At 36.7% G+C, this 22269-nt stretch overlaps 1 protein-coding gene across 2 annotated transcripts in view; it reads left to right on the plus strand.

The window, feature by feature from the left end:
- Positions 1-345: 345 nt before the first annotated feature.
- Positions 346-22269, plus strand: part of AQR (aquarius intron-binding spliceosomal factor) — a 57776-nt gene continuing 35852 nt past the window's right edge. The window contains exons 1-17 of one of the 2 annotated variants that reach the window (XM_027457516.3): positions 346-549; positions 1399-1455; positions 2569-2609; positions 3708-3743; positions 6036-6156; positions 7469-7609; positions 9603-9671; positions 10258-10358; positions 11039-11115; positions 12484-12548; positions 14204-14320; positions 15263-15376; positions 16178-16281; positions 16773-16875; positions 17957-18077; positions 19880-20021; positions 20763-20941. In XM_027457516.3, the coding sequence (XP_027313317.1) occupies positions 466-549; positions 1399-1455; positions 2569-2609; positions 3708-3743; positions 6036-6156; positions 7469-7609; positions 9603-9671; positions 10258-10358; positions 11039-11115; positions 12484-12548; positions 14204-14320; positions 15263-15376; positions 16178-16281; positions 16773-16875; positions 17957-18077; positions 19880-20021; positions 20763-20941 (1672 nt within the window). In that variant the 5' untranslated portion in view covers positions 346-465. Of the gene's footprint in view, positions 550-1102; positions 1122-1398; positions 1456-2568; positions 2610-3707; positions 3744-6035; positions 6157-7468; positions 7610-9602; positions 9672-10257; positions 10359-11038; positions 11116-12483; positions 12549-14203; positions 14321-15262; positions 15377-16177; positions 16282-16772; positions 16876-17956; positions 18078-19879; positions 20022-20762; positions 20942-22269 lie in introns of those variants that run through there. The other variant, XM_027457517.3, reaches the window with a different exon arrangement.

Below are 22269 nucleotides of genomic sequence, written 5' to 3' on the forward strand. Positions count from 1 at the left end.
GGTGCTGCCCGACATTAATAAGAACAGGTCCTTTCCACCTCCTGGACACTGTTTGGACCACAACTTTTGCTCTAAACAATAAAACAGGATCGCTCAGGCTTTCCATGCCTGGTTCCTTGGGCTATAGGGGCTGCTGGGCTCCACCTCGGCCTGCCCAGGCGGCTGCAGCTCCCCTCAGGCTTTTCGGGTCTCGCTGTCCTTCCCTCGCCGGGGGGCGCTGCCCCGCCGCCACCGGCCGGGTGCGGGCTGCAGGGCCGGGAGGGCGCGGCAGGTGGCGACACCGCATCCCCTCCGTCCCCCTCGCCCGGCCGTCGCGCCCCGGAACCGCTTCGTACCGCTGCTGCCTTCCGCTCCCCTCGGCGCCGGGAGGCACGGGGCCGGGGCAGGGAACGGGACCGGGACCGGGTCGGGTCGGGGCAGGGGAGGGAGAGGGAGAGGCACCGGCGCTGCCCGGCGGGTGCTGCGATGGCGGCGCCGACGGCCTCCGCGCCGCCCAAGAAGATCGTGGCGCCCACCGTATCGCAGATCAACGCCGAGTTCGTCACCCAGGTGGGCACGGCGAGGAGGGACCGGGGGGGTCCCCGCGGGTGGCTGAGCCGGGGCGGGGTTTGGAGAGGCTGCCGGCGCTGCTCGGGAGCCCGGCCCCGCTGTGGGGCCTGGCAGTGCCAGCGCCTCGTTTAAATGGCCGCTGGGAGCCGCGGGTGTCGGGGAGGGCCGCGGGGGTGCTTGAGGGTCTGTGTCACCGCAGGGAAGCGCGTGTGCCCCCAAACGTTCAGATTAGGGCGCTGTAAAAGTAATGAGGCCTGTTGCAATGTGTAAACAGCGGCCGGCTGTGCCTCGCAGCTGGTACGTAAAGTAGCTTCACAGGTGCTGAAAATGCTGCTTTCCATCCTCCTCTACAGCACGGATAAGTGTGGTTAAAGGGGTCCAGGAAAGCCTTGGCGGCGCAGCTTGGTAGCGATGCAGGGGCGGCTCCAGCGGCAGCCCTGCAGTGTTAGGCCCTGACCTGCTGCCTTCAGCTCTGCCTGAGGCTTGCAGGCTGCAGTTTGCAGCCACTGAAAAATCCTGGTGTATCTTGGAGGGATTTGTTAGGGGTAGCCTAACAAAAATAACAAAAGAAGGTGTTTACTATATAATGGTCTGCATCAGAAACTCTTACAGAGTATCGCGCTTCTTTCAGAAAATGTTTAGATGTAGAATATTAAGTGGTTGAAAAGCACTGCTGTTGGAAAAACAGCATTGGTGTATGTAGTTAAACCTGAAATTCAGCAAAAAAAAAAAAAGTGAAATAAAGCATGGGGATTGGATCTGTTACAGAGCTATTCTGTCATTACAATTGAAAATAAATGTATTTGCCCTTTCTTTTTCTTTTTTTTTTTTTTTTTATTTTTCATACAGTTAGCAAATAAATACTGGGCTCCGCATGTGAAGAAAAAATTGTGCTTTGATTCAAAGGTAAGAAATCCTACCAGAACTGTGCCAGGGTGTGAAAGAAGGAAGATCAATGATATTCTGTCATGCTGACCTCTGATGATACCTATATTGTAGAAGAGTATGGGAGACTGTTTGAAAGTTCACCAGTTACTTAACACGCAGTAGTTATAAGTTGATTGTTATTTATTTGTAATTCATAAATGTATGCACTGTTGTGATGATATGCAATAGCAGCACATTTTTTTGTGTGCTATATGTTCAGTTTATTTGAGCGAAGAAACTGAGTGTAAAAGATGTCTGAGGAGATATTCTTAAAAATCAATGGATGAAAGATACATGCAATGCTTAACTTAAAAATTTTTCAGAGAGTTTTGAGTGGACAACTTGAGTGCTGTTCAGGTGGATATCTGTGTTTTTAATGTTTAAAGCTTGGCCTAATATGTTTGGTTTTGTGATGGCTTTCTTTAGTGCAGGGTCCTTCAATATTAGGTTTCTTTCTCTTGTGGTTCTTTAGCAAAGTCTCCATTTTCAGCCTCAGTTTGCTTGCTTTTTGTAGTACTTGCAACTGTTAGAACTAAGATGAAGATAAGCAGCTGAATTACAGATCTTTGTCATGTGATGTCAAAGCAAGTATTGCAGCGGATAGAACAGATTATTTTATTCCTATGGTAAAAACTGGGTAGGAGTGGCAGGAATTGGTTAGTTGTTGTTTAAAAGCAACAATGACAATTGATGATTGGGTTGATACAGATTTGACTCCTCAAAGGGTGTTCCTTAAATTCAACAGTAAGCCAACAATAAGGCTTGCATATCTCTTTGACTTTTACATAAAGTCTCAGTGAGACCTAGCTTATTTCTAATGAATAACTTGAATGAAGGTCCTATCGATTCTGTATCGTTAGGTGCTTTTTTTTTTTTTTCCTCCCTGTGTTGATTCATTTTCTTTGTCAGAAATACATGTCTGTGAAGGTTTTGGTCTCATCAGAGCTGAGACTTACCTGTTATGACATATTTCATCAAATAGCACTAAGCAGAGAGTAACTAATAGAGAGGAACTTTGACTCTGTTAAATATCTTAATACATTTTTAATAATTTCATGAAGTATAAACTTTTTGAATTACTCTTCCCCATAGGTTATTGAAGATGTATATACAAAAGAAATTGTCAAGTCAAAGTAAGTATACTAGTATAAACATTTACAAACAGTATAGTATAAACATGTGCAAAGTATACTAGTCAGTTTCATATAGACTAGCATTCCATCATTGTTGCAGTTGTTCCTAATGTTCCATAGAATTCATTGAAATTCTGTTTGAAGCAAGTGAAGATGGCCCAAGTTCATTCTAGTAATTTAATCCTTATATTTTTTTCAGTCTGAATGTGGTAAAAAGAAAGCTCATGAGCTCATTCTCCTTGAATATGAGGGGCTCATGAGCTCATTCTCCTTGAATATGAGGGTTGGGCATAATATTGCTTGGTTCCTTGATCTGCTAGTATGTTGTGATTTGTGTTAGTTTTGTGTTGTGGTGGTTATAGAAGGCTGGTCCCTCCTTTGTCACTGAGGTATGTAAAGAAAAAAACAGTTAAGGATTGTGGTGCCCCTAGCTTTTTTGTTTTTCGTAATTATTGTAATTAGTGAGAGTCTCATTTCAGTAAGTTTTAATGTTAGATGATGGAGAAAAAAAAAAAAATCTCGATAAACTCTTTTCTACAGCTTTGTGTATAGAAAAGAGTAGTGACCAAAGCTATTTGTATCTATTCTTCTGAAGTTTGAACTCTGGAGATAATCCTATTTATGATTGCTTTATGAAAGTCATCAAAAAATTGCCATGAAGAATCAGAGCAAGCTTGCAGTTCCATTGACTGAGAAGTGATACCATTACAAACTGAATAAATATATAGTTGTAGTTTTCCAGAATACTCGGTCAGTTTCCAGCAATTTAATGTCTTCAAGACTGTTGGAAGTGGTGTCTTCATATTTCAAAAACAAACAAACAAAAAAAAAAATAGATTTTTTTTATATGTAAATTCATTGGTTACTTAATGATCCTGCATGAACTTTAGCTTTCACAATGTTATAGCAGTTAAGCACTGTATTCCAGTGATTGCTGTTGCCTAGAAATGTATATGTGTGTGTGTGGGAAGATACCTTCTAGATGCTTCAATCGGTTTTGTTATATAAGAGTGGGTGTGTGGGAGGAAGTAGCTAAGCTAAATGTGCATGGGAGGCTTTCTTTTCTATGTTAATTGATTAATTTTTTTCCTTTTTTAGGTTTGCTATTAGAAAGATAATGCTTCTTGAATTCAGGTAAACTTAAATGAGTGAAATTTAAGTTGTTTTTCTGTAGGAACTCAATGATGAGAAGCAAATGCAGAACAGTGAATCTGCTTGAAGGCTGTATACTCATTTGCTTACTAAAGCCTTGAACACATAGGAAAATTGAGTGAGGAGAGTTGAATTTTATGAGAAAATAGTTTCATAAGCATAAGTAACATCAGAATATCTTGTTTTATGACTCTGAATTTCTAGTATAAATGAAGCACTAAAGAACAGAGTAGGAATGAAATAGGTGAAAAACTTGGGTCTGTAATTTGAAATGTGTCATTAAGTGGTAAATCAGCACTCAGTGAAGTCAGTGGAAGTTTTTTGGGTTAAGTCTTTTCCTGCAAGGGTAAAAACAAATTTGCTGCAACACCATCATGAAACTTTCTTCAATTGAAAAGAAATTGAAGTCAGTTTAGAAGATTCTTACAACTACTTTAGACTTTGCTGGGCTTGCTTAGCATTCTAAAATGGTGTAAAACACGTTTGCAATTTTACATATTTACAAATGGAATATTTAGTATTCTGGTTGTCTCAAATCTTATGAGCAGGCAGAATGAGATGGGTTTTCATTGAGATGGTTTCTTTGCTTGGAAAGGCTGAAATATATTAGTACCACTAACTGGAAAAGTAGGATAAACTTTCTTTTGTTTTCTTTAATAGAAAAGGCACCAGAGCAAATGTAAGCTATGATTTTGGGTTTGACAAATAGTGCACTGGTAGCGTGCCTGTTCTGGAATCTGCATGAAAGCAATACCATGGAGTTAGTCTTTTAATCCTTTCTGTGAATGTTCTTAATGTTATCGGTTTGTAATGTAATTGAAGTACTTTCTGGTGTATAGCCCCATCTACTGCCATTTGTCCTGTAAGTCGTTTTTCTCTCTATTTTTTTTGCTTCTTTCCTCATCTGTCCCTTAAGTTCTCTTGACACATCCTATGTACAAAATACATAGGATTTTCCTATTCTCCATTCATACTCACATGTGTTTATCCTCACTTGGGGGTGTTACTGTTTTTTTTATTATTATTATTGAAATGTATTGAAGTTTATTAAAATGCCTGAGAGAAAATGAAGTATGGAACTATCTCTGGATTTTGTGGATGTTCTTCCCCTACTGTTGGCAGATTCAAGCTCTTGGGAAGCAGTATATGTTCCATCTTGAATATGCCTCTGAAGTTATCTCAGCTGCTCTATTTGATGCTATGCATTCTGGCTGAGCCCCCAGAAAGTATCAATTCTTGTCTGACCCTTAACTGAGTCTTCTGGTCCTGGCTACATACAAGCCCTTTCTGCCTTTTTTCTCCACTGTCTCTGGTACTTGTCTTACCTGAAGTGATTGAAGTAGCTTACTGCATCAAGAAAATAGTAAGCTGTGGAAAAAGTAAATAAGTAAAACTGGATTGTCTCAGGAAGGGCAAAAAGAATGTTAGAGCTGGTATTAAGAAGAGAGCAGGTGAACACCTGGCCTGAGAAGAAACAAGACTTTCTGATGGCATAGGGTGCAAGTACACTGTTGAAAAGGTTGAATTTAGAGAGTGCCTCCTTGGGAGTAGCTATCCTGTGTAGGTTCAATTGGTAGTTAGAAGAGGGCAACAGTTGTGTGTCCAAATTGCTCCTCATCTCCAAGCTCTTATTCTAAGAGTTTCTTCTGTGAGAAATGTGCCATGTTAATGAAGAAGTGCATGTTGCTAGGAAGCTGCTATTTCCCAGTGTCCAGTAATTTTTCCTACTTTCTTGAAATCACTTGATCTCTCCCATAATAAATTTTTTTAGTTACACTGTTTTATTTTTTTTTACTACCTTTATATGATGATTGCAAACAAAATCTCTGGATGATTATTTTTTTATAGCAAGAGGTGTTTAATAGTACAAATAGCGTTATACAGTAGTTGTCTTTTGCATTTTATGCTAGGAAATGCTATAAGTGACATTCTTTAGACAAGCAGGTTTTGTTTTTTCGTTCTGGAAAATCAGTTTGAGTTCATGTTCTGACTTTGCATTGAGCTGTGGCTACTTAGCACATTTGAAATCCTCCTTGAGTGGTGTTTCTTCCTGATGAGAATTCATCTGTCTCTTGTAGCAGTTATCTGAGCTGAGCCTGCCGTTAACAAGTTCTGCTGCAGTGACCTAGATGAGGGGTAACTTCAGGAACTATTCACAAACTACAAAAATGGCAAAAAGAAAAAAACCCAACCCTGTGGATAAGTGCTTTTTCACATGAGTGACAGATTATGTGGGTGGCAGCAACTAATGAAATATTCTTTGTCTCTTCACAGCCAGTACCTTGAAAATTACCTATGGATGAATTATTCTCCAGAGGTGTCCAGTAAGGCATATTTAATGTCAATCTGCTGTATGGTGAATGAGAAGTTCAGAGAGAATGTCCCTGCGTGGGAGGTAACCAATTACAATTACAGCTAGAATTGACTTTTATCCACAAGTTGCAGCTTCTGCAGTGTGCTCACTTACACTGACAGAAGGTAACAAATCTTGTAGTGTTAACAGTAAATGGTTCCTCAGCTGGAATGTCTCGTATGGTATTTTAAAGTGTGTTCTTTTCTGAGAAGGCAGGGGATGGATGGAAGATCACCTGATTCTTTTCGGAGCATGAGTCTTTTGTTCTGCTGCATGATGCTTTTACATCAGCAGTGTTTGTTTTTTTTGCCACTCAACAAGTCTGGCATTTGCAGAGAAGTTATTTCTCTGATATTGAAAGAAAAGAGAGAATTTTTATATCTGGGGGTATAAGAAGGCACCGCTGGAAGTCTGACATTTTAACTAATACTGTCTTGCTTAAAATCTGTGAATATGGTTTCTGCATGAAATTTATCATAAAGTAATCTCTTATTCTGATTCTATTTATACTGTTTTTTGTAGTAGTAGGTTCAGAAATAATGTGTTTTTCTACAATTAGTTCAGTTCTCACAGGACATCCCAATGACATGAGCCTACTTAGAAATTCTGTGCAAGCATCACTTTAGAAGCACGCTTACTCTGGTAGTTGTGCTATTACTTCAGTTCTGGCAAAACACAAAGGATTAATAACTTGGGCATGTGATGTCTGTGTCTTCTATTTTGCTTTGGTGTAGGTGCTAGAAGCAAAATGACAGGTGCATGTAATCATCCAAGCAGTTTAGTTAAATTCGTTATTTGGTATGTGGCTGCCCTTTTAAAGAAACTATTGCCACAGTTACTGACTATCTTTTTCTGTCTGAGGCAGTTGAATGTAAGGTCCACAACTGTAGTTAATCTTTGTTGTTTTTACTTGCTTGCTTTTTCTAGATCACTAAACAGCTGCTATAGTTTTGGCTAAAATCTACCAATTCTGTGGATCTAAAGGAATTTTTCTAACCTGTATCATTTTGCAGTAACACTGTGTGATCATCAGTTGAGTGTTTCCATAATACAACCCAATCCACTTGCTCTTCTTGTTCAGTTTGTCTTATGCATCACCTGTGTTAGAGGCCAAGCAGAATGCAGCAGTTCCTCTAAGCTCTCCTGTCTATTGGGATTCCCTAATAGGAGGATATTGTAAGAAGGTATCAAGTGTTTTGCTTGCTCTGCCTGGTCAGACTAAACGACAGAGAGAGAAATAAATCCTTCTTCCTTTTACAGATTTAAGGGAACCTGGAGGTCTCAATCTGTGTTATGTGAATGAAGATAATTTGTATCACCTTGACTCAAGATTAACTTTCTCTTTTATTCCTAGACATTCAAAAAAAAGCCAGAACACTTTCCTTTCTTCTTCAAATGCATATTGGAAGCGTCACTGGTTGAGAATGACAATGAATTCTCTCTGCATGAACAAACAGTCCTCCTGCTTTTCCTTGATCATTGCTTCAATAGTTTGGTATGTTAAAAGCAACTAATACTTGTGGTTACACCATTCTGAGTTAGCAGCAATTTAGTTTTAGTAATTCCTTAGGAAACAAATAAAGCAAAATTTCCATTTAGAGACAATGGTGGTACTGAACAGCTTTTACCCTTTCTGTCACCACATTTATGTTGACACAACATTGTAAGAGACTAAAAATTTGGAGTAATGACACTTACTGCAATTTAGAGACGTATTTCAAATTGTGCTTAAAAATGTTTTTATTTAAAAAGGTGGCTTACCCTTAAAAGCAAATTTGTTACTACTGTACTTTTTTAGTTTTGTTGCCACATTGCAACCATTGTTTTTTATTAACAGTTGAGACAGATGGCAGACTTATTAGCTTTTGAAATTAGGTTTTAGGTAATATTTGTCTGCACTTTTTTGAGTTAGTCTTAAGAAACCATTTGGCCAGATTGTGTTCCTCCCAGTAAAAACTGGGCACAGTTCTTGATCCTAGTTTGCAATTGTGGAGAGTAAAACAAAAGTCTTTTATATCAGACATGGTACTGTTACCTCTCTTGTAACTGGACTTTGTGTTAGATGTAGGATGTATCGGTCAAAATCAGGGTTTGCACAAGCAAAGAACTAAATAGTGTCTCACAAAAAAAGCAATTGAGGAAGTGTGTGATTTGATTTTGGAATTAGGGATGATCATTGGAGCCAGTAATCATCGTCACCCTCACGTGTCTAGTTCATTAATCTTCCTTTTAAAGGAGAATTTGATAGTGACTCTATGTCGTCCTGTCTGCAGGACATTTATCATAAAACGCAATATGTAAGCTGGTATAAATGTGCTTGCAAAAGCATACTTATATTAGAAGCTATACTTCTTTGTGAGGTGCAGAACAGGATAGTCACAGTGATGTTTTAAATAGGGAGTACCAAAGTGTGAAGTTTCAGAATGCTGAATACGGAATATTTGTCCATGAAGATATATTTAAGATGTTGGTGGAAGTTAGGCTCTGGAACGTGCCCAGAAAAGGGCTACAAAGCTGGTGGAGGGCCTGGGACACAATTCCTATGAGGAGCAGCTGAGGGACCTGGGGATGTTTAGTCTGGAGAAGAGGAGGCTCAAGGGAGACCTTATTGCTCTCTACAGCTACCTGAAAGGAAGGTGTGAGGAGATGGGGGTCGGCCTCTTCTCACAGATAACCAGTGATAGGACTAGAGGAAATGGCCTCAAGTTGCACCAGGGAAAGTTTAGGTTGGAAATAAGGAGACATTTCTTCTCAGAAAGAGCAGTCAGGCACTGGGATGGGTTGCCACGGGAGGTGGTGGTGTCACTGTCCTTTGGGGTGTTTAAGGAAAGGTTGGACCTGGTACTTAGGGACATGGTGCAGTGGATGATATTGGTGGTAGGGTGATGGTTGGATCAGATGATCTTGAAGGTCTTTTTCAACCTTAATGATTCTATGTTTCTTCAGTAGTTAAGGAAAGAAGCAAAATTTTGTGGATGCAGATCACAGGCAGAGTTGGAGAAAGAGCATTGAATTACAGAGAAATTTGGTATTTTAGAATTAGAAGAATGTAGATGAAGTGGGAGAAATTTGATAATTGAAGGGCTTTCCGAGACCTCTAGAATAGATTTTAAAAAGAATTGAGTAAAAAGAAAGCAGAGTAAGAAAACTCAGTTCAAGGGCAAGAAATGACTGAAGATATAACATCAGTTCTCAGCTTCTATCCTAAAATACTTACCTGGATAAAGCCCCTCACAAAGTATTAAGAACTGACAGAATCCATGAAAAGAACCTAAAATGAGAAAGTCATCAACAATTTTAAGAGTTACCGGGGAGAGATACTGTGTAGTTTCTTTTCAGGAAATTGTGAAATCTAATATTGCAACATACATATACTTTGATGGTAATGTCTGTTGATCCATTTTGTAAGAATATACTTGTAAGACTGGCACATAAGAAAATACAAGAGCTCTTAATAAACACTTTTTATGTCTCTGACTTTCTAACAGGAAGTGGATTTGATCAGAAGTCAGGTGCAACAGCTAATTTCCTTACCAATGTGGATGGCTCTACAACCTGTAAGCATAGCACTGTAAACTGGCAGTCATCTTCTAGGCAGTATGGGAGTCCTGGGGTGTGAATTGTATAGTGACTGATTTTTGTCTGATGTATGAAGCTACCTATGTTACTATGGTATTATATTTTTGGTTAAAAAAAAAAAAAAAGGGCTACGAAGCTGGTGGAGGGCCTTTTCCGTTTGCTGTACATTTCCTTGTAATTGTATTGTTCATTTGTATTTGTTGTTCTGTCTATTATTTTATTTTATTTTATTTTTTCATAAAACAAAGCTTTGATGCCTATAGCATTTCCGAGCTATAATTTGTAGACAAGGACATGAGAACTCTGGGACTGGGAAATGGATCTGCTGTGTGGGAACAGAAAACACCGGAATAGGGAAGGGAGGAATAATACCAAAAAGACAACTGAGAATGATAAATGCAGTGGGACTGGATTAACTGGCACTATGCGGATATGTATCAGTGGTTTCTATGGTATTTCTCAGAATAAGTACTTGGGATTATTGAGACTCTCAATACTTACTTCCCTTGTGAAAACGGGGGAATTCTTAATTCTTGGTGAATTAATACCATTTTACCTTTTCAGAAACGACTGGAACAAGAGCTGAAAAAGACACCAAAACTAAGAAAATTCTGGAATCTAATTAAGAAAAATGATGAGAAAATGAATGAAGAGGCAAGAACACAGTATGTTACAGAAATCTTTTTTTTGTATTAAAGCCTAAACCCTTAATGAATTTATTATAATTCAGCTAAGTGAAGTTGTTTTAATAATAATATGTATAGTATAAAAACAAATAAACTAAAACCTCTAACGATTGCAAATAAGGATTGATCATCTGTGGTCCCCTGGAAACTTTTGTTTTCCAGTAGTCTTTATGCAAAACAATATTAAAGAACTTAATATTTTATTTGATCAGTGAATTCATGATTCCAAATTTTAGAGCTATGAGATGCGTATGAGAATATTCATATAGTTACTCGTATTTTTTATGACCTTCAGCAAAGATTTAGCTCTTACTTGAACAGCGATTAAAGTGTGTGAATAAACCTGTGTGTATCTTAACAAAGATAAGTGTTCCAACATTTTTGGTGTCACAGTGAAGTAAAGTGCAGGTGGTAGCCTACTTCTCTATTACTCAGTAGAAGCATGGCTTGTTAATCAGTTTTGTGCTGGAAGTTAAAAATAGAGATTCTGCTAATCTGTCTGCCCAAACAAAAGGAGAAAAGTTATCATCTAAACAGTTTAGGTATGGTTTCAAGCAAACTTATCATTATACAAATGTTAAAGCAGCTAATTTCGATAAGGCGTACTTCTAGTCTGCATTTCAGAAGTGTTAATACTTTTGTCATATGTCTCATTTTAGAGCCTATCGGGAGAGAAGATTTCTGTCACAGCTCATTCAGAAATTTATTTCTGTGCTGAAATCAATACCCGTCTCAGGTAACTGTGGTTCTTTTGTTATTTTAACATCTAATAATCAGCCTTAAATTTTTCTCTGTTGTTGAGAAGCAACTACTCCTTAGGATACCAACCTGACATTGGAGAACTTATCTATATAGGGTTTTAGTGAAAGACTGCATGGATTTCATGTCAAAATTAGTACTCAAATTTTCATATGCTTTAAAAATGAAATAGCAGAAAGCTACCTTAAATCTCCTCTACTTCTTTTCAGTATGGACTTAAAAATATATTTTGGGGAAGTGATATTCTTCATTGCTTGCTTATACCCTTACAGCATTAAAGCATTTTAGTGCGTACTTAGTTGTCCTGTTAAACAGATATTATAAATGCATATCATAAGTATATATTCTCTCACTACTGTTCTCTATGGTGAGAACAAAAAGCTAAGTGAAGTGCAATTCTGTAAGATTTGACTGCTCTTGATTTATAAATCATTGTGACAAGCAAAATTACATGCTCGCCTGATTTAGAAAGGAAAAGTGTTTCTACAGGAAGGCATTAGCCTTTTGACAAAAAAAAAAAAAAGCTTATTATACTTCAAGCACAGCACTGTAGTATACCAATCACTGAGTAAAATCAATTCTCAAAGTTCTGCTTTTGCTTTTGAGAGCTGAAGTTTGCTAAGTGTTTTCCTGAGCTGTACAGGAATTTCTGTGTATTAGGATTTCCTCAAAAATGATACCTAACACCTCCCATCTTCCCAGTTATGCAAAGATCAGTCTTACAAAGACTTAGAGTAACAGTTAATGCTGGGGGCTTTAGGAAATAGATGTTCATTAAAGTAGATTTGGTGTTATGTTTTGACTTGATCTTAAAAGCTCCTCAGCAGTCCACCTAAAGGCTCTACGTACTGCTTTTGTCATTGTGCAGTGTAGCCCTTAATGCTTCATTTGGTGAAGTTCCAATATAAAATGGATAAGATACTGGTAAAAGTACCACTTTCTAGATCATTTTTGTTTCTTTTTAGATCTAAGATGGCACATCTGACTGCTTCATTAGAAGAAAATCTTAACACCAATCTCACTTCTATTTCACACTAATTTATTAAGTGCTTCATTTAAGTGTTTTCACAAGATCATATAATAGTAGAGTTTGGACGTTTAATAACTTCCCTTCTAAAAGTCTGGTTCCATTACTTTTCTATATCCAAAAATCTTCTAGTTTGCAGTGAAGGAAAGGATTGTTTCTGGAAAAGAGAAAAAGGTACTAGTTAGTTTTCTAGTCTCATTATAAGGTCATACTGTGTTAATACTGTGTATTAGCAACATTTAATATATTTTTAAAGAATAGTTAAATATAAGCATATTATGGTGTGAGTCAATTACAAAGATTTTTATTTCTATCTAGGTCCTATTTCTATGGACAAAGTTCATTATTGTGAGAGATTCATTGAACTCATGATAGATCTTGAGGTAAGTTAAGTTGTTTCGGCCTGTTTCCAGGTATACTTTTCTAGGTTTTATATGCATAAAATTGTTATTGTAGCCTTATTCCAATTAACGGGTAGTTATATCACAGCTGTGCATATTATGGTTGCTTAATAGTAGTTTTCCATCTGTAACTAGGAGGTTGTAACAGTGGAGCTACACTGAGAACTAACGTAATGTTTATAAATCAAATACACTGTTAGAGAAATCTAGGATACTGAATTGCTCTCTGAAGACTGTTAATGGGAATGGTGATAATTCCAGCAATTGAGGAAAATGTGTGAGGCTTTAATCTATTAGGATTAATCTGGGAGTGCTCCTCCCACAGCATGATAGGCTATTTAAAATATCTTCAGTGTTACGTATTATAATCCTAGGAGGCATCCGTAGTTCTGAAATGCAAGTTATTCCTATTTGACTAGAATTCATTATTTACAGGAAACAGTTTTGGTGATTTAGTTTTGTTACAGAATAATATGAGGAGGCCAAGTGAGGTTTTCTATCTGCAGGTACTGAGAAAATGGGACAACTTCAAGCTTCACGGTACCAGAATTAAAAGTAAAACATTAAAAGACCTTCTCACACAAGTAACAAATTATATTTTAAATAATTTGAGCTTTAGAAGACACTTCGGAATAGGACAATTTGCTGAAGCAGTAATGACTGAAATGAGTGTAGAATGCACACATGTAAAACAATATTGCAGCAGTTTGATGTATCATGTAATACACAATGATTATACAGACACTTAGTAGTAGAACAATTGCTATAATTAATTTAGTTTTATTGCTAATAGGAGCATTCTGCCTTGTGATGAGCTTGTGCCATGCTACCAGACCTATAAAAGTCAGTGTTCATAGCAGCCTACCCACATAAAAAACAGGCACAGGTAAATGCTGCTTTAATACTGTCATGGTTTAACCCGGCCGGCAGCTAAACACCACGCAGCCGTTCGCTCACCCTCCCCCCTCCCTCTCTGGGACGGGGGAGAGAAATGGAAAGTGAAGCCCGTGAGTTGAGATAAAGACAGTTTAATAAGACAGGAAAATAATAATAACAATAATTATAATAATAATACAATGATGATAATAGTACTACTACTAATAATATGTACAAACAAGTGATGCACAATGCAATTGCTCACCACCCGCTGACCGATGCTCAGCCTAACCCCGAGCAGTCCAGCCCCCTCCCCCAGCTAGCCACCCCTATATATTGTTTAGCATGACGTCAGATGGTATGGAATACCCCTTTGGCTAGTTTGGGTCACCTGTCCTGGGTCTGTCCCCTCCCAGCTCTTGCTGCACCCCCAGCCTGCCCGTTGGCAGGACAGAGCAAGAAGCTGAGATGTCCTTGGCTTGGTATAAGCACTGCTCTGCAACAATTAAAACATTGGGGTGTTATCAGCACTCTTCTCATCCTAAGCCAAAACATAGCATTCTACCAGCTACTAGGAAGAAAATTAACTCTGTTCTAACTGAAACCAGGACAAATACGAAGACCTCTGTTAGGGTATTAGATACGAAAATAACTGTGCAGCGATCTACCTTGATCTGCTTTCTTGAAATGGAAATTTGAGAAACTAAGATTTCTTAAATTTTGAAGAACTGCTTGTACTAACATGAGATTGTTTGCCACAGGCTTTGCTTCCCACACGACGCTGGTTTAACACAGTGTTGGATGACTCCCATCTTGTTGTTCACTGTTACCTATCTAGTCTTGCCAAGAGAGAGAAGGAAGGTCATCTCTTCTGCCAGGTGAAATAGGAAGTTGTTGAAAATAACTTATTTCATTCTGATGCAACTCTGAATATTGCAATTGCTGTATTTTATGTTTGATTGTTAAGACAAGTTTTTATGAATATTTCTGATGCATGCAAATTATATGTTTATTTAAATCCTTCAGACAGTAGTCCCTTCTTAACTGTGTCTGTGTGTGTCTGTTTTTACATTTCTGACTGTTTTTCAGCAGTTATGAAAAGTACAACCTAGAAAGCAATGGAACATATGGCTTGCTTTACCCCATGAATAACAGAAGTCATGTCACCAATGCATTCTTGCCTTTGTTTTGACCTCTGACAGTTCTACAATGCAGATGTTATTCACTACTGTCCTTCAGTTTACTCAGCCATAGACAGTATATTACTAAGGATCTGAAGATCTTTTCCCTTCTCTGCTTCTCAGCTGCTTTTCTTGAGGCTTACTGTCCCCGATCTCTGGCATGTGTTCAGTTATTCTGAGGGTCGATGAAACAGAAAGCCAGCAACACATCTGATTGACAATATGTAACTTGGAAGAAGAAAATAATTGAAAAGTATTATTAATTCCAGGGCTGGCATCAGAGAGGGCGGGAGTGAAGCAAGACCTCTCCCTTTTGATACCAGCAAGCCAGAGGTTGAATTCAGTGTCTTCTGAACCTCTGGCTAGGTCAATGTGGTATACTTAGTTTCTAATACTGATTTGTAGAAGAAACAACTTTGGCCATGGTCTGTGCTATAGTTTCCATGGCTTGATGAGATACCTACCAAAATTTTGTGCATCAACCAAATTTAGATACCACTCCGTGGTCTGTTTCTTTAAGTACTCTGATAAACTTGTTTGTGCATGGTGCTCAGATTTGTTTGTTAAATGGTATTTTTTTTGTTTGTGGTAAGGTGCCTCTTATTGTTAATCCACTAATGTGTATGCATAATGTCTCAGCTTTTAGATATGCTTAAATTCTACACTGGCTTTGAAATCAATGATCAGACTGGAAATGCTTTGACAGAGAATGAGATGACGACAATTCACTATGATAGAATTACTTCTTTACAGGTAAAGTGTTTAGGGGCGTGAATGGATGTAGTTGTTTTTTTTTTTTTTGTAGTTTTATACAACTCTTCTATGTACAAATTAGGCTATTTCCCAAAGCAAACCCCTTAATTTTTATGTTGAGTTTCAGGAATAGTTATAATTTGACTTTCTCTGCTATACAGAAGACTTAATTCACATATGTGACTAAGACTAAATAAAATGCTCTAGCAAGACACCATCACTTTTGATGTTTTTAAGTTAGGTGAACTGCACGCATTAAATCTGTTCAGAAGTGAACATTCACTGCAGTAGGAACCTGATTTATGCAGTAGGTGGCATCATTTCTTCAAGTTCAGTCCACACATGATAGCAGTAATGGTACCTTCTACATAAGAGATAGAAAATAAAGATTCACATTGCCTATACTCATATAAGGAAAGCTACACTTACCAGAGTTTTTCACATCACTTTTGACAATAAAATTCAAGGAAGCATGGTTAAAATAAATTTGTTCCTTGTCTTCCTTAATTGTCTACAAGGCTACATGTCTGTCCCCTTATGTTTTTATTTTAATGATAGAACAAATGCTGATAGGTTGTGTATCAGAAAGATAGTGTATCAAAAGTCCAGGAATAATAAATAGGTGGTGCTCAGAAAAATGGAGATTTCACCTGGTTTTTTATGTCTAGTCTGAAATTGTCCACAGGGTACTTTGTGTTATGAATCAGAATAAAACATTGGTTTGTACAAATATTTAGATTGTTGTTTAATTGCTTCATTAATGTGCTTACGTTCAGTTTTGGGGGGTTGGATCTTTTGTAGAGAACAGCATTTGCACATTTCCCAGAGTTATATGACTTCGCACTCTCAAATGTGGCTGCAGTAGATACTCGTGATTCACTGGTGAAGTTATTTGGACCCCTCAGGTAATGCATCAGAATGAAATTTAACATAAAATTGATGTTCTTTGTTCTCAGTTTTTTAATTTAACAAATTCCTGTATGGCTTCTCACATTAGTAAGACTTTCTGTATGGCTTCTCACATTAGTAAGACCAACTCGTATTTCTTCACTTTTTGAGCCTTTACATGTGTTGAAATAGGGAGAAATAGAGAGTTTGGGTCCACTAGTAGAAATTGGTAGTGAATTCTCAGAATTCCACCGTAAGAAAAATAACTTTTTCGTTTTTTTCTAATGTGAAGAAAAAGTATTAATTTCCTGGAAAATAGCTAGCTGTTTGTTTGTTTGTTTTAAATAAAGGTTGTTTACTATAAGGCAATTACTGCTACAGTTTGTTTAATTTAGCTTTTTTTTACTCTGATGAAATTTTGTAGTTGTACTTTAAAAAAAAAGATACTCATAACCTGTTCTTCACAGGTTTCAGTATTTGTGACTAAAGTTTATCTTCTATTATGCAGCTCAAACACGCTCCACCAGGTGGCATCATACCTCTGCTTACTGCCTCCTCTTCCTGAAGGGAATGACACTAGCTATGAAAAGGATTTTCTGCTAGAGCTGCTGGTAAAACCGCCATTCATATAATTTAGCAACTAAACTGTACTAAAGTAGCTATTTAGCACCTCTTGTTAAATCACCAGTGAACCACAGCAGTGCTATAACAGTAAAGTAGACACTAAGATGGGGTTTTAAACTATATAAATTAAATATTTGGAAATGTTAATGTGTAAAAGTAGTTTTCCTAAGAAATTACAGAATGTAAGAATATAATTGTTCTTTGAAGATGTAATTTCTAGTCTTTGCATTTGTGGAAGAAATGTATTTGTGGAAGAATTAGTACATTTGGCATAACTGTAAAGGTCAATAAGCAGAGCCCAGCAACAGTTTTTTGTTCTTCCAGAAAAGTTATTTATATACTCACTGTTTTTCTCTTTTAAAAACAAAAAAAGCTAAAATAAATCTAGCTGCCCATTATCTGTTCGGTTTCCCAAACCTATTTGTAACACCATTTCATGCACATGATTTTTATTTTTGGATATTCAGTGTATTAACAGTTACTGTAGGTATCTAATATTGATTAGACTCAATATTAGAAAGGTGTATTTGTTTTCAGCATCTTTCAGAACTCTTTTTTGTGGTTGTTTTTTTCCTTCAAAAATGTTTATATGATTTTTCTAAGTATTAGGTAGTAGGAATTTGATGTGTACTGATACTATGAAGAGATGTTTGTTCAGCTGACAGTATAGTAATATTGATTTATTTTTTTTTCTCCCTGATGGAATTAAGAGTAGCTATTGCTGGATGAGCAATGCTACACTTAGCTATTGAACATGTGCTTAATGCAAAAAATATATAATTTTAAAATTTATTTTAATTAGATTCTCTGCAAAGTATACACTGAGTATTTTCGGTTTTGTTGCGCCATTTTTCATCAGGTGATTGTTTGATTCCAGAGCTATGATAGATAGTTGGAGTATCTTTCAATGCAATTGTATAGATTGTTATATTTAATGGGGGAAAAAAAAGTTATTAAAACAGGAAATGGCAAATGAACACCAGCGTTCTTATGGATTAATACTAGTGTTTCAAAGGTAGCTTTATTGTCCTTTTTTTGACTTTTAAATGTTCTAAATGCATCCTTTAGGTTTCCCGTCATGAGAGACGAATATCTCAAATTCAGCAACTCAACCAGATGCCTCTGTATCCCACGGAGAAGATTATTTGGGATGAAAATATTGTCCCAACTGAATATTATTCTGGAGAAGGTATGATAAGTGTTCAGTAAAGGCAGAACAGGGCAGTAAATGCTCTAAAAAGCAGTTCTGATATCTGTGCTTATCCTGTCTTCAGAACTTATGCAGCAATTGGCGCATTTCAGTATCTTATGGAAGGGTCAGCTTTCAGATTTTTGAGATGTGACTCGAGCTCTGACGTGAAATTGTTATTGAAAAAATAGTATATTTCAAGAAAAATCCAAGAGTTTGTGTTTACATAAAGCCAATTCTTTACCTGTAAGCTGGGCAACAAATACAGTATACCTCCACATGGTTTCAGTGAGGTGAAACAGGTTTTAAATATGCAGCAGAAAATCAGTGCAAAAGACTAGCGCAAAGTATGTTTCTGGTTTGAACAGAGTGTATTCTATACCCTTGTCCATATAAATTTCATACAGAAGTGGGCTTTTTGTGTGGATATAAGACTTAATGAATTTTGTTAAGCAGATAAAGTTTAGATGGGTGATTTCTTTATGAAGCACCAATGATGATTAGAAAGATAGACATTTGAATCTTAACCACTTTAGGTAACGTAGGTTTATGGACAACAGAGGATCTTTTGCGTACATATATTATACAAATACCATTTATATATCTGCCCAAGAAGAGATGTTTCTTTTCTGTGTTCTTTAAAGCAGCAAAATTCTTTTTGTCTGAAACTTAAAGACAACTAATTTAGCCTGAGAAAGAGATATTTCTTTAAAATAAATAAAATGGGAGAGAAGAGTATCTGTCTGATAAATGCTGTGCAGCCATAAGAGGAGTTGCTTCAGGCCCTGCCCTTTGTGCATATAACTAGATTTACAGGACAGGGCTTGTTACTTGGTGTTGGGAAATGTGTTAAAGCATTTTATCACCATGTAGCTTTCCAGAATAGAAATTGTATTCTGTTGCCTTTCTTTACTGCCAATATATCTCAGAACATGTGAAAGCCAGTGTGTAGTACTGGTTTCAAGGATAATATTGCATGTTACAAATGCCTGATGCTTTCACAGGTGTTAAGCACAGGTATTAAACTGGAAGAGTAGTCCAGTAATGATAAGTAACATTTAAAAATTTTTATTATGGCAGATTCACATCTAAGACTACCTTAAGGGTATGCAAGTAGTTATGTGGACTTTTCTAGGAGTTTTGATACTCTTTGATACTCTTAAATCTAATTTTCCTATGTTTTCATTTTCACTGAAAAATCTATAATCATTAACAAACTTTTGGGAAAAGTTGTTTATTAAAAATGGATTTCTTGGCTTAAATTTTTTTGTCTACATTAGTGATTTTTTGTGGTTTTTAATAAACATAAAGGATTGGAGTCAGAGAATTGCTGTATAATGCATTGTTTACTAGTAAATGAGCCTTTTCTTTTTAATGCTGGTTTTATTGTTGAATTGCAAAATACAATTACTTTACATTACATTTGTTTTTTTTCACTTGTTTGTTTTGGTTTGGTTTTCATAAAGTCATTTTCATGGGAGTCTCAACTGCAAAAGATTCAGTCCTTTATTGGTCCCCTGTGTTACTGCCAGAAGGATGAAAATTCCTTTAATCGTGTGCAGGTTCATCTAGAGAAAAACGGAAAATCTGGGGGAGGGAAGGAGAAAAATGTGTACTTTTTTAGTGAAGTATATTCATAAAAAGATAAGTTCTTAGAATCTTCTAGGATAACTCCAGCAGTTATAGTGCTTTATAATATGTTTATGAATTTGTAGAACCAATATATTAATTCATGTTCTTTTTTTTTTTTTTTCTTTTTTGCCCATCAAATACCTCTTGCCTACCACCTCTGTCCACCTTAGGCTGTCTTGCACTTCCCAAATTGAATCTACAATTTTTGACTCTTCATGATTACCTGCTAAGGAACTTCAATCTCTTCCGCTTAGAGTCCACCTATGAAATCAGACAGGATATTGAAGACAGTGTCAGTAGGATGAAACCATGGTAATATTTATTAACTGATGCAAAATATTTATAAACTGGTGCAGCTCAACTTTGATCAAAGTGACTTTGAGAATGAATAACTGATGTTGTGTGTGTACTAAATACATAATACTTTATTATAATTTAAAATGTTATTTTGTTTTGTATTAACTTCTTCCACAGGATGTTGCCATCCTGTGAGATTATGTTGCAAGAGTGCGTGAATATGTATACCTGATATGTTAAGAAGTATGTTGGATGTTAACAACCAACCTTTGTTGTGTTAACAACATAACATAAAAGTACTGAGCTGAGCATTTCTGACTTCATGAAATATGGAAACTCTGCCATCAGTTCTTGTATATTAAATGTGTTACTGAGTATTCTTGAATCTACCATCTGCTACACTTTGATCCTCTTTATGTTTCAAGGGGTCATTTGTTATGGCCTCTCTTATACTCATTATTTGCTGTTTGTTATCTTCCCTTTTTCGTATTTTCTTTCTGACTTTGATTTTCTTTTTTTTTTTTTTTAATAAGGCCAGCATAAGTTGCCCTTGCTTCTTGAAATGTAAAAATAAATCAGTTCATGTTACATTTCGATTCTAAAGTGCAGGATAACATTAATCTAGTTCAGTAGCATGTAAAATTAAGACTTCTATTTTCTTTGAGTTGACTGAGATGAATTTTGTCAGAGTTTAGGAACTGAATCTGTTATCAGATAATGACTAACAAGCCTATTTTTTTTATTATTTTTTTTAAGGCTGTCAGAATATGGAGGCGTGGTTTTTGGTGGATGGGCTAGGATGGCACAACCCATTGTCTCTTTCACAGTGGTGGAGGTTGCAAAGCCCAATATTGGTGAAAACTGGCCTATGCGAGTCCGAGCAGATGTCACAATTAATTTGAATGTCCGAGATAGCATCAAAGATGAATGGGAAGGTACCATGTGGTTGTTTGAAATAAGATGCTCAAAATAAATGCTCATCAAAATATCCTTTGCCTTAATTTTAATTGTAGAGTTCTGTATCTGAGGTAGACTTGTCCATCTTAATACACTGTTTAAAAGCATGTTATTCAAATTCCAAGCCCAAGAAATTGGGATTTTCCTGAAACAAAGATTAAGATAGATCCAAGTTTGTTACTAATATTGAGATTTAATTTCTAATCATGCTTCTGCTTCAACAGAATTGCATATGCTTTTAAACATTTTAGCGTTAGGTTGTATGGGTAAATGACTCAGACAAATTTTTTCTTTTTTTTTCCAATGTTTTCTCTTTTCCAGTTATCTTTAACAGGCTCTTCTTTTAAATTTATGATTATTTAATTGGTCATGGTAAAACTCTGGCATTCAGCAACATATCGTGTCCTGAATATTGTTAGATTGCAGGAATATTCCAGTAGCTAATATCCTTCTTGTGGCTCTACTTTACCAATGTAGGTTGATCCTTCCTCCACTGCTTTTAAACACTATAATAGTTTCTGAGAGATCAAAAGCAGTAATGCTTTAAGCTAGGTAATGTTTAAAACAAATAGTTAAAACTATTGCTGAATCAGGACAGAGGTGGAGAACTGATGACTCGTTGTCTGGCATAACAAGGTCTTGATGAAACTACATAAAGTTGGATAACAACATCCGGTGAATAATGAGAAAGTACTTACCTCAGATAAAGGAGGTCTATAAAACGAAGTTCTTCAATGATCTTAATGCTGTGCAAAGTTTCTGCTAATTTTGTAGTGGAATGCAGTGTGTGTTTACCGAATTTTTTCTCGCAGATACATGAGAATTGGTAGGTATACTGGAAGAAAGGGTTAGTGTTCAAAATGACAACAGCGAAGTAGAGAAAAGACCTTTTAAAAGTAAGGTATAATTCAACAGAGATTAATAAAAGAAATTAAATTAAACAAGAACAATTTACTGCACAAGCATATGTTTGGAGAGTAACTTGTTAGGCAGTAGCTGTGCAGGAGGGAAAAAGTCAGAGTTCATCATGGTTCAAAAGCAAATGTGACTCCACAACAATACGCTACTCCTGAGGGAAAAACACTCTACCAAATCATATTGGGCTCTATAAACTGCAATGTAGCATGGAAAACAAATAACTTGGTTAAATGACCTTATACCCTACTAAGAAGATAACTGAAGTAACTTTGGAATTTTATGCTCATTCTAGGCACCACACATAAATTGTTAAAAAATAAAATTGAGAGTAATCCAGAAGAAAGCAACAAGAATAAGAGATTAATGACGCATTACTTTTGAGATAAGA

Source organism: Anas platyrhynchos, chromosome 5, assembly GCF_047663525.1.
Source record: "Anas platyrhynchos isolate ZD024472 breed Pekin duck chromosome 5, IASCAAS_PekinDuck_T2T, whole genome shotgun sequence".
In the NCBI taxonomy this organism is placed as follows: Eukaryota; Metazoa; Chordata; class Aves; order Anseriformes; family Anatidae; genus Anas; species Anas platyrhynchos.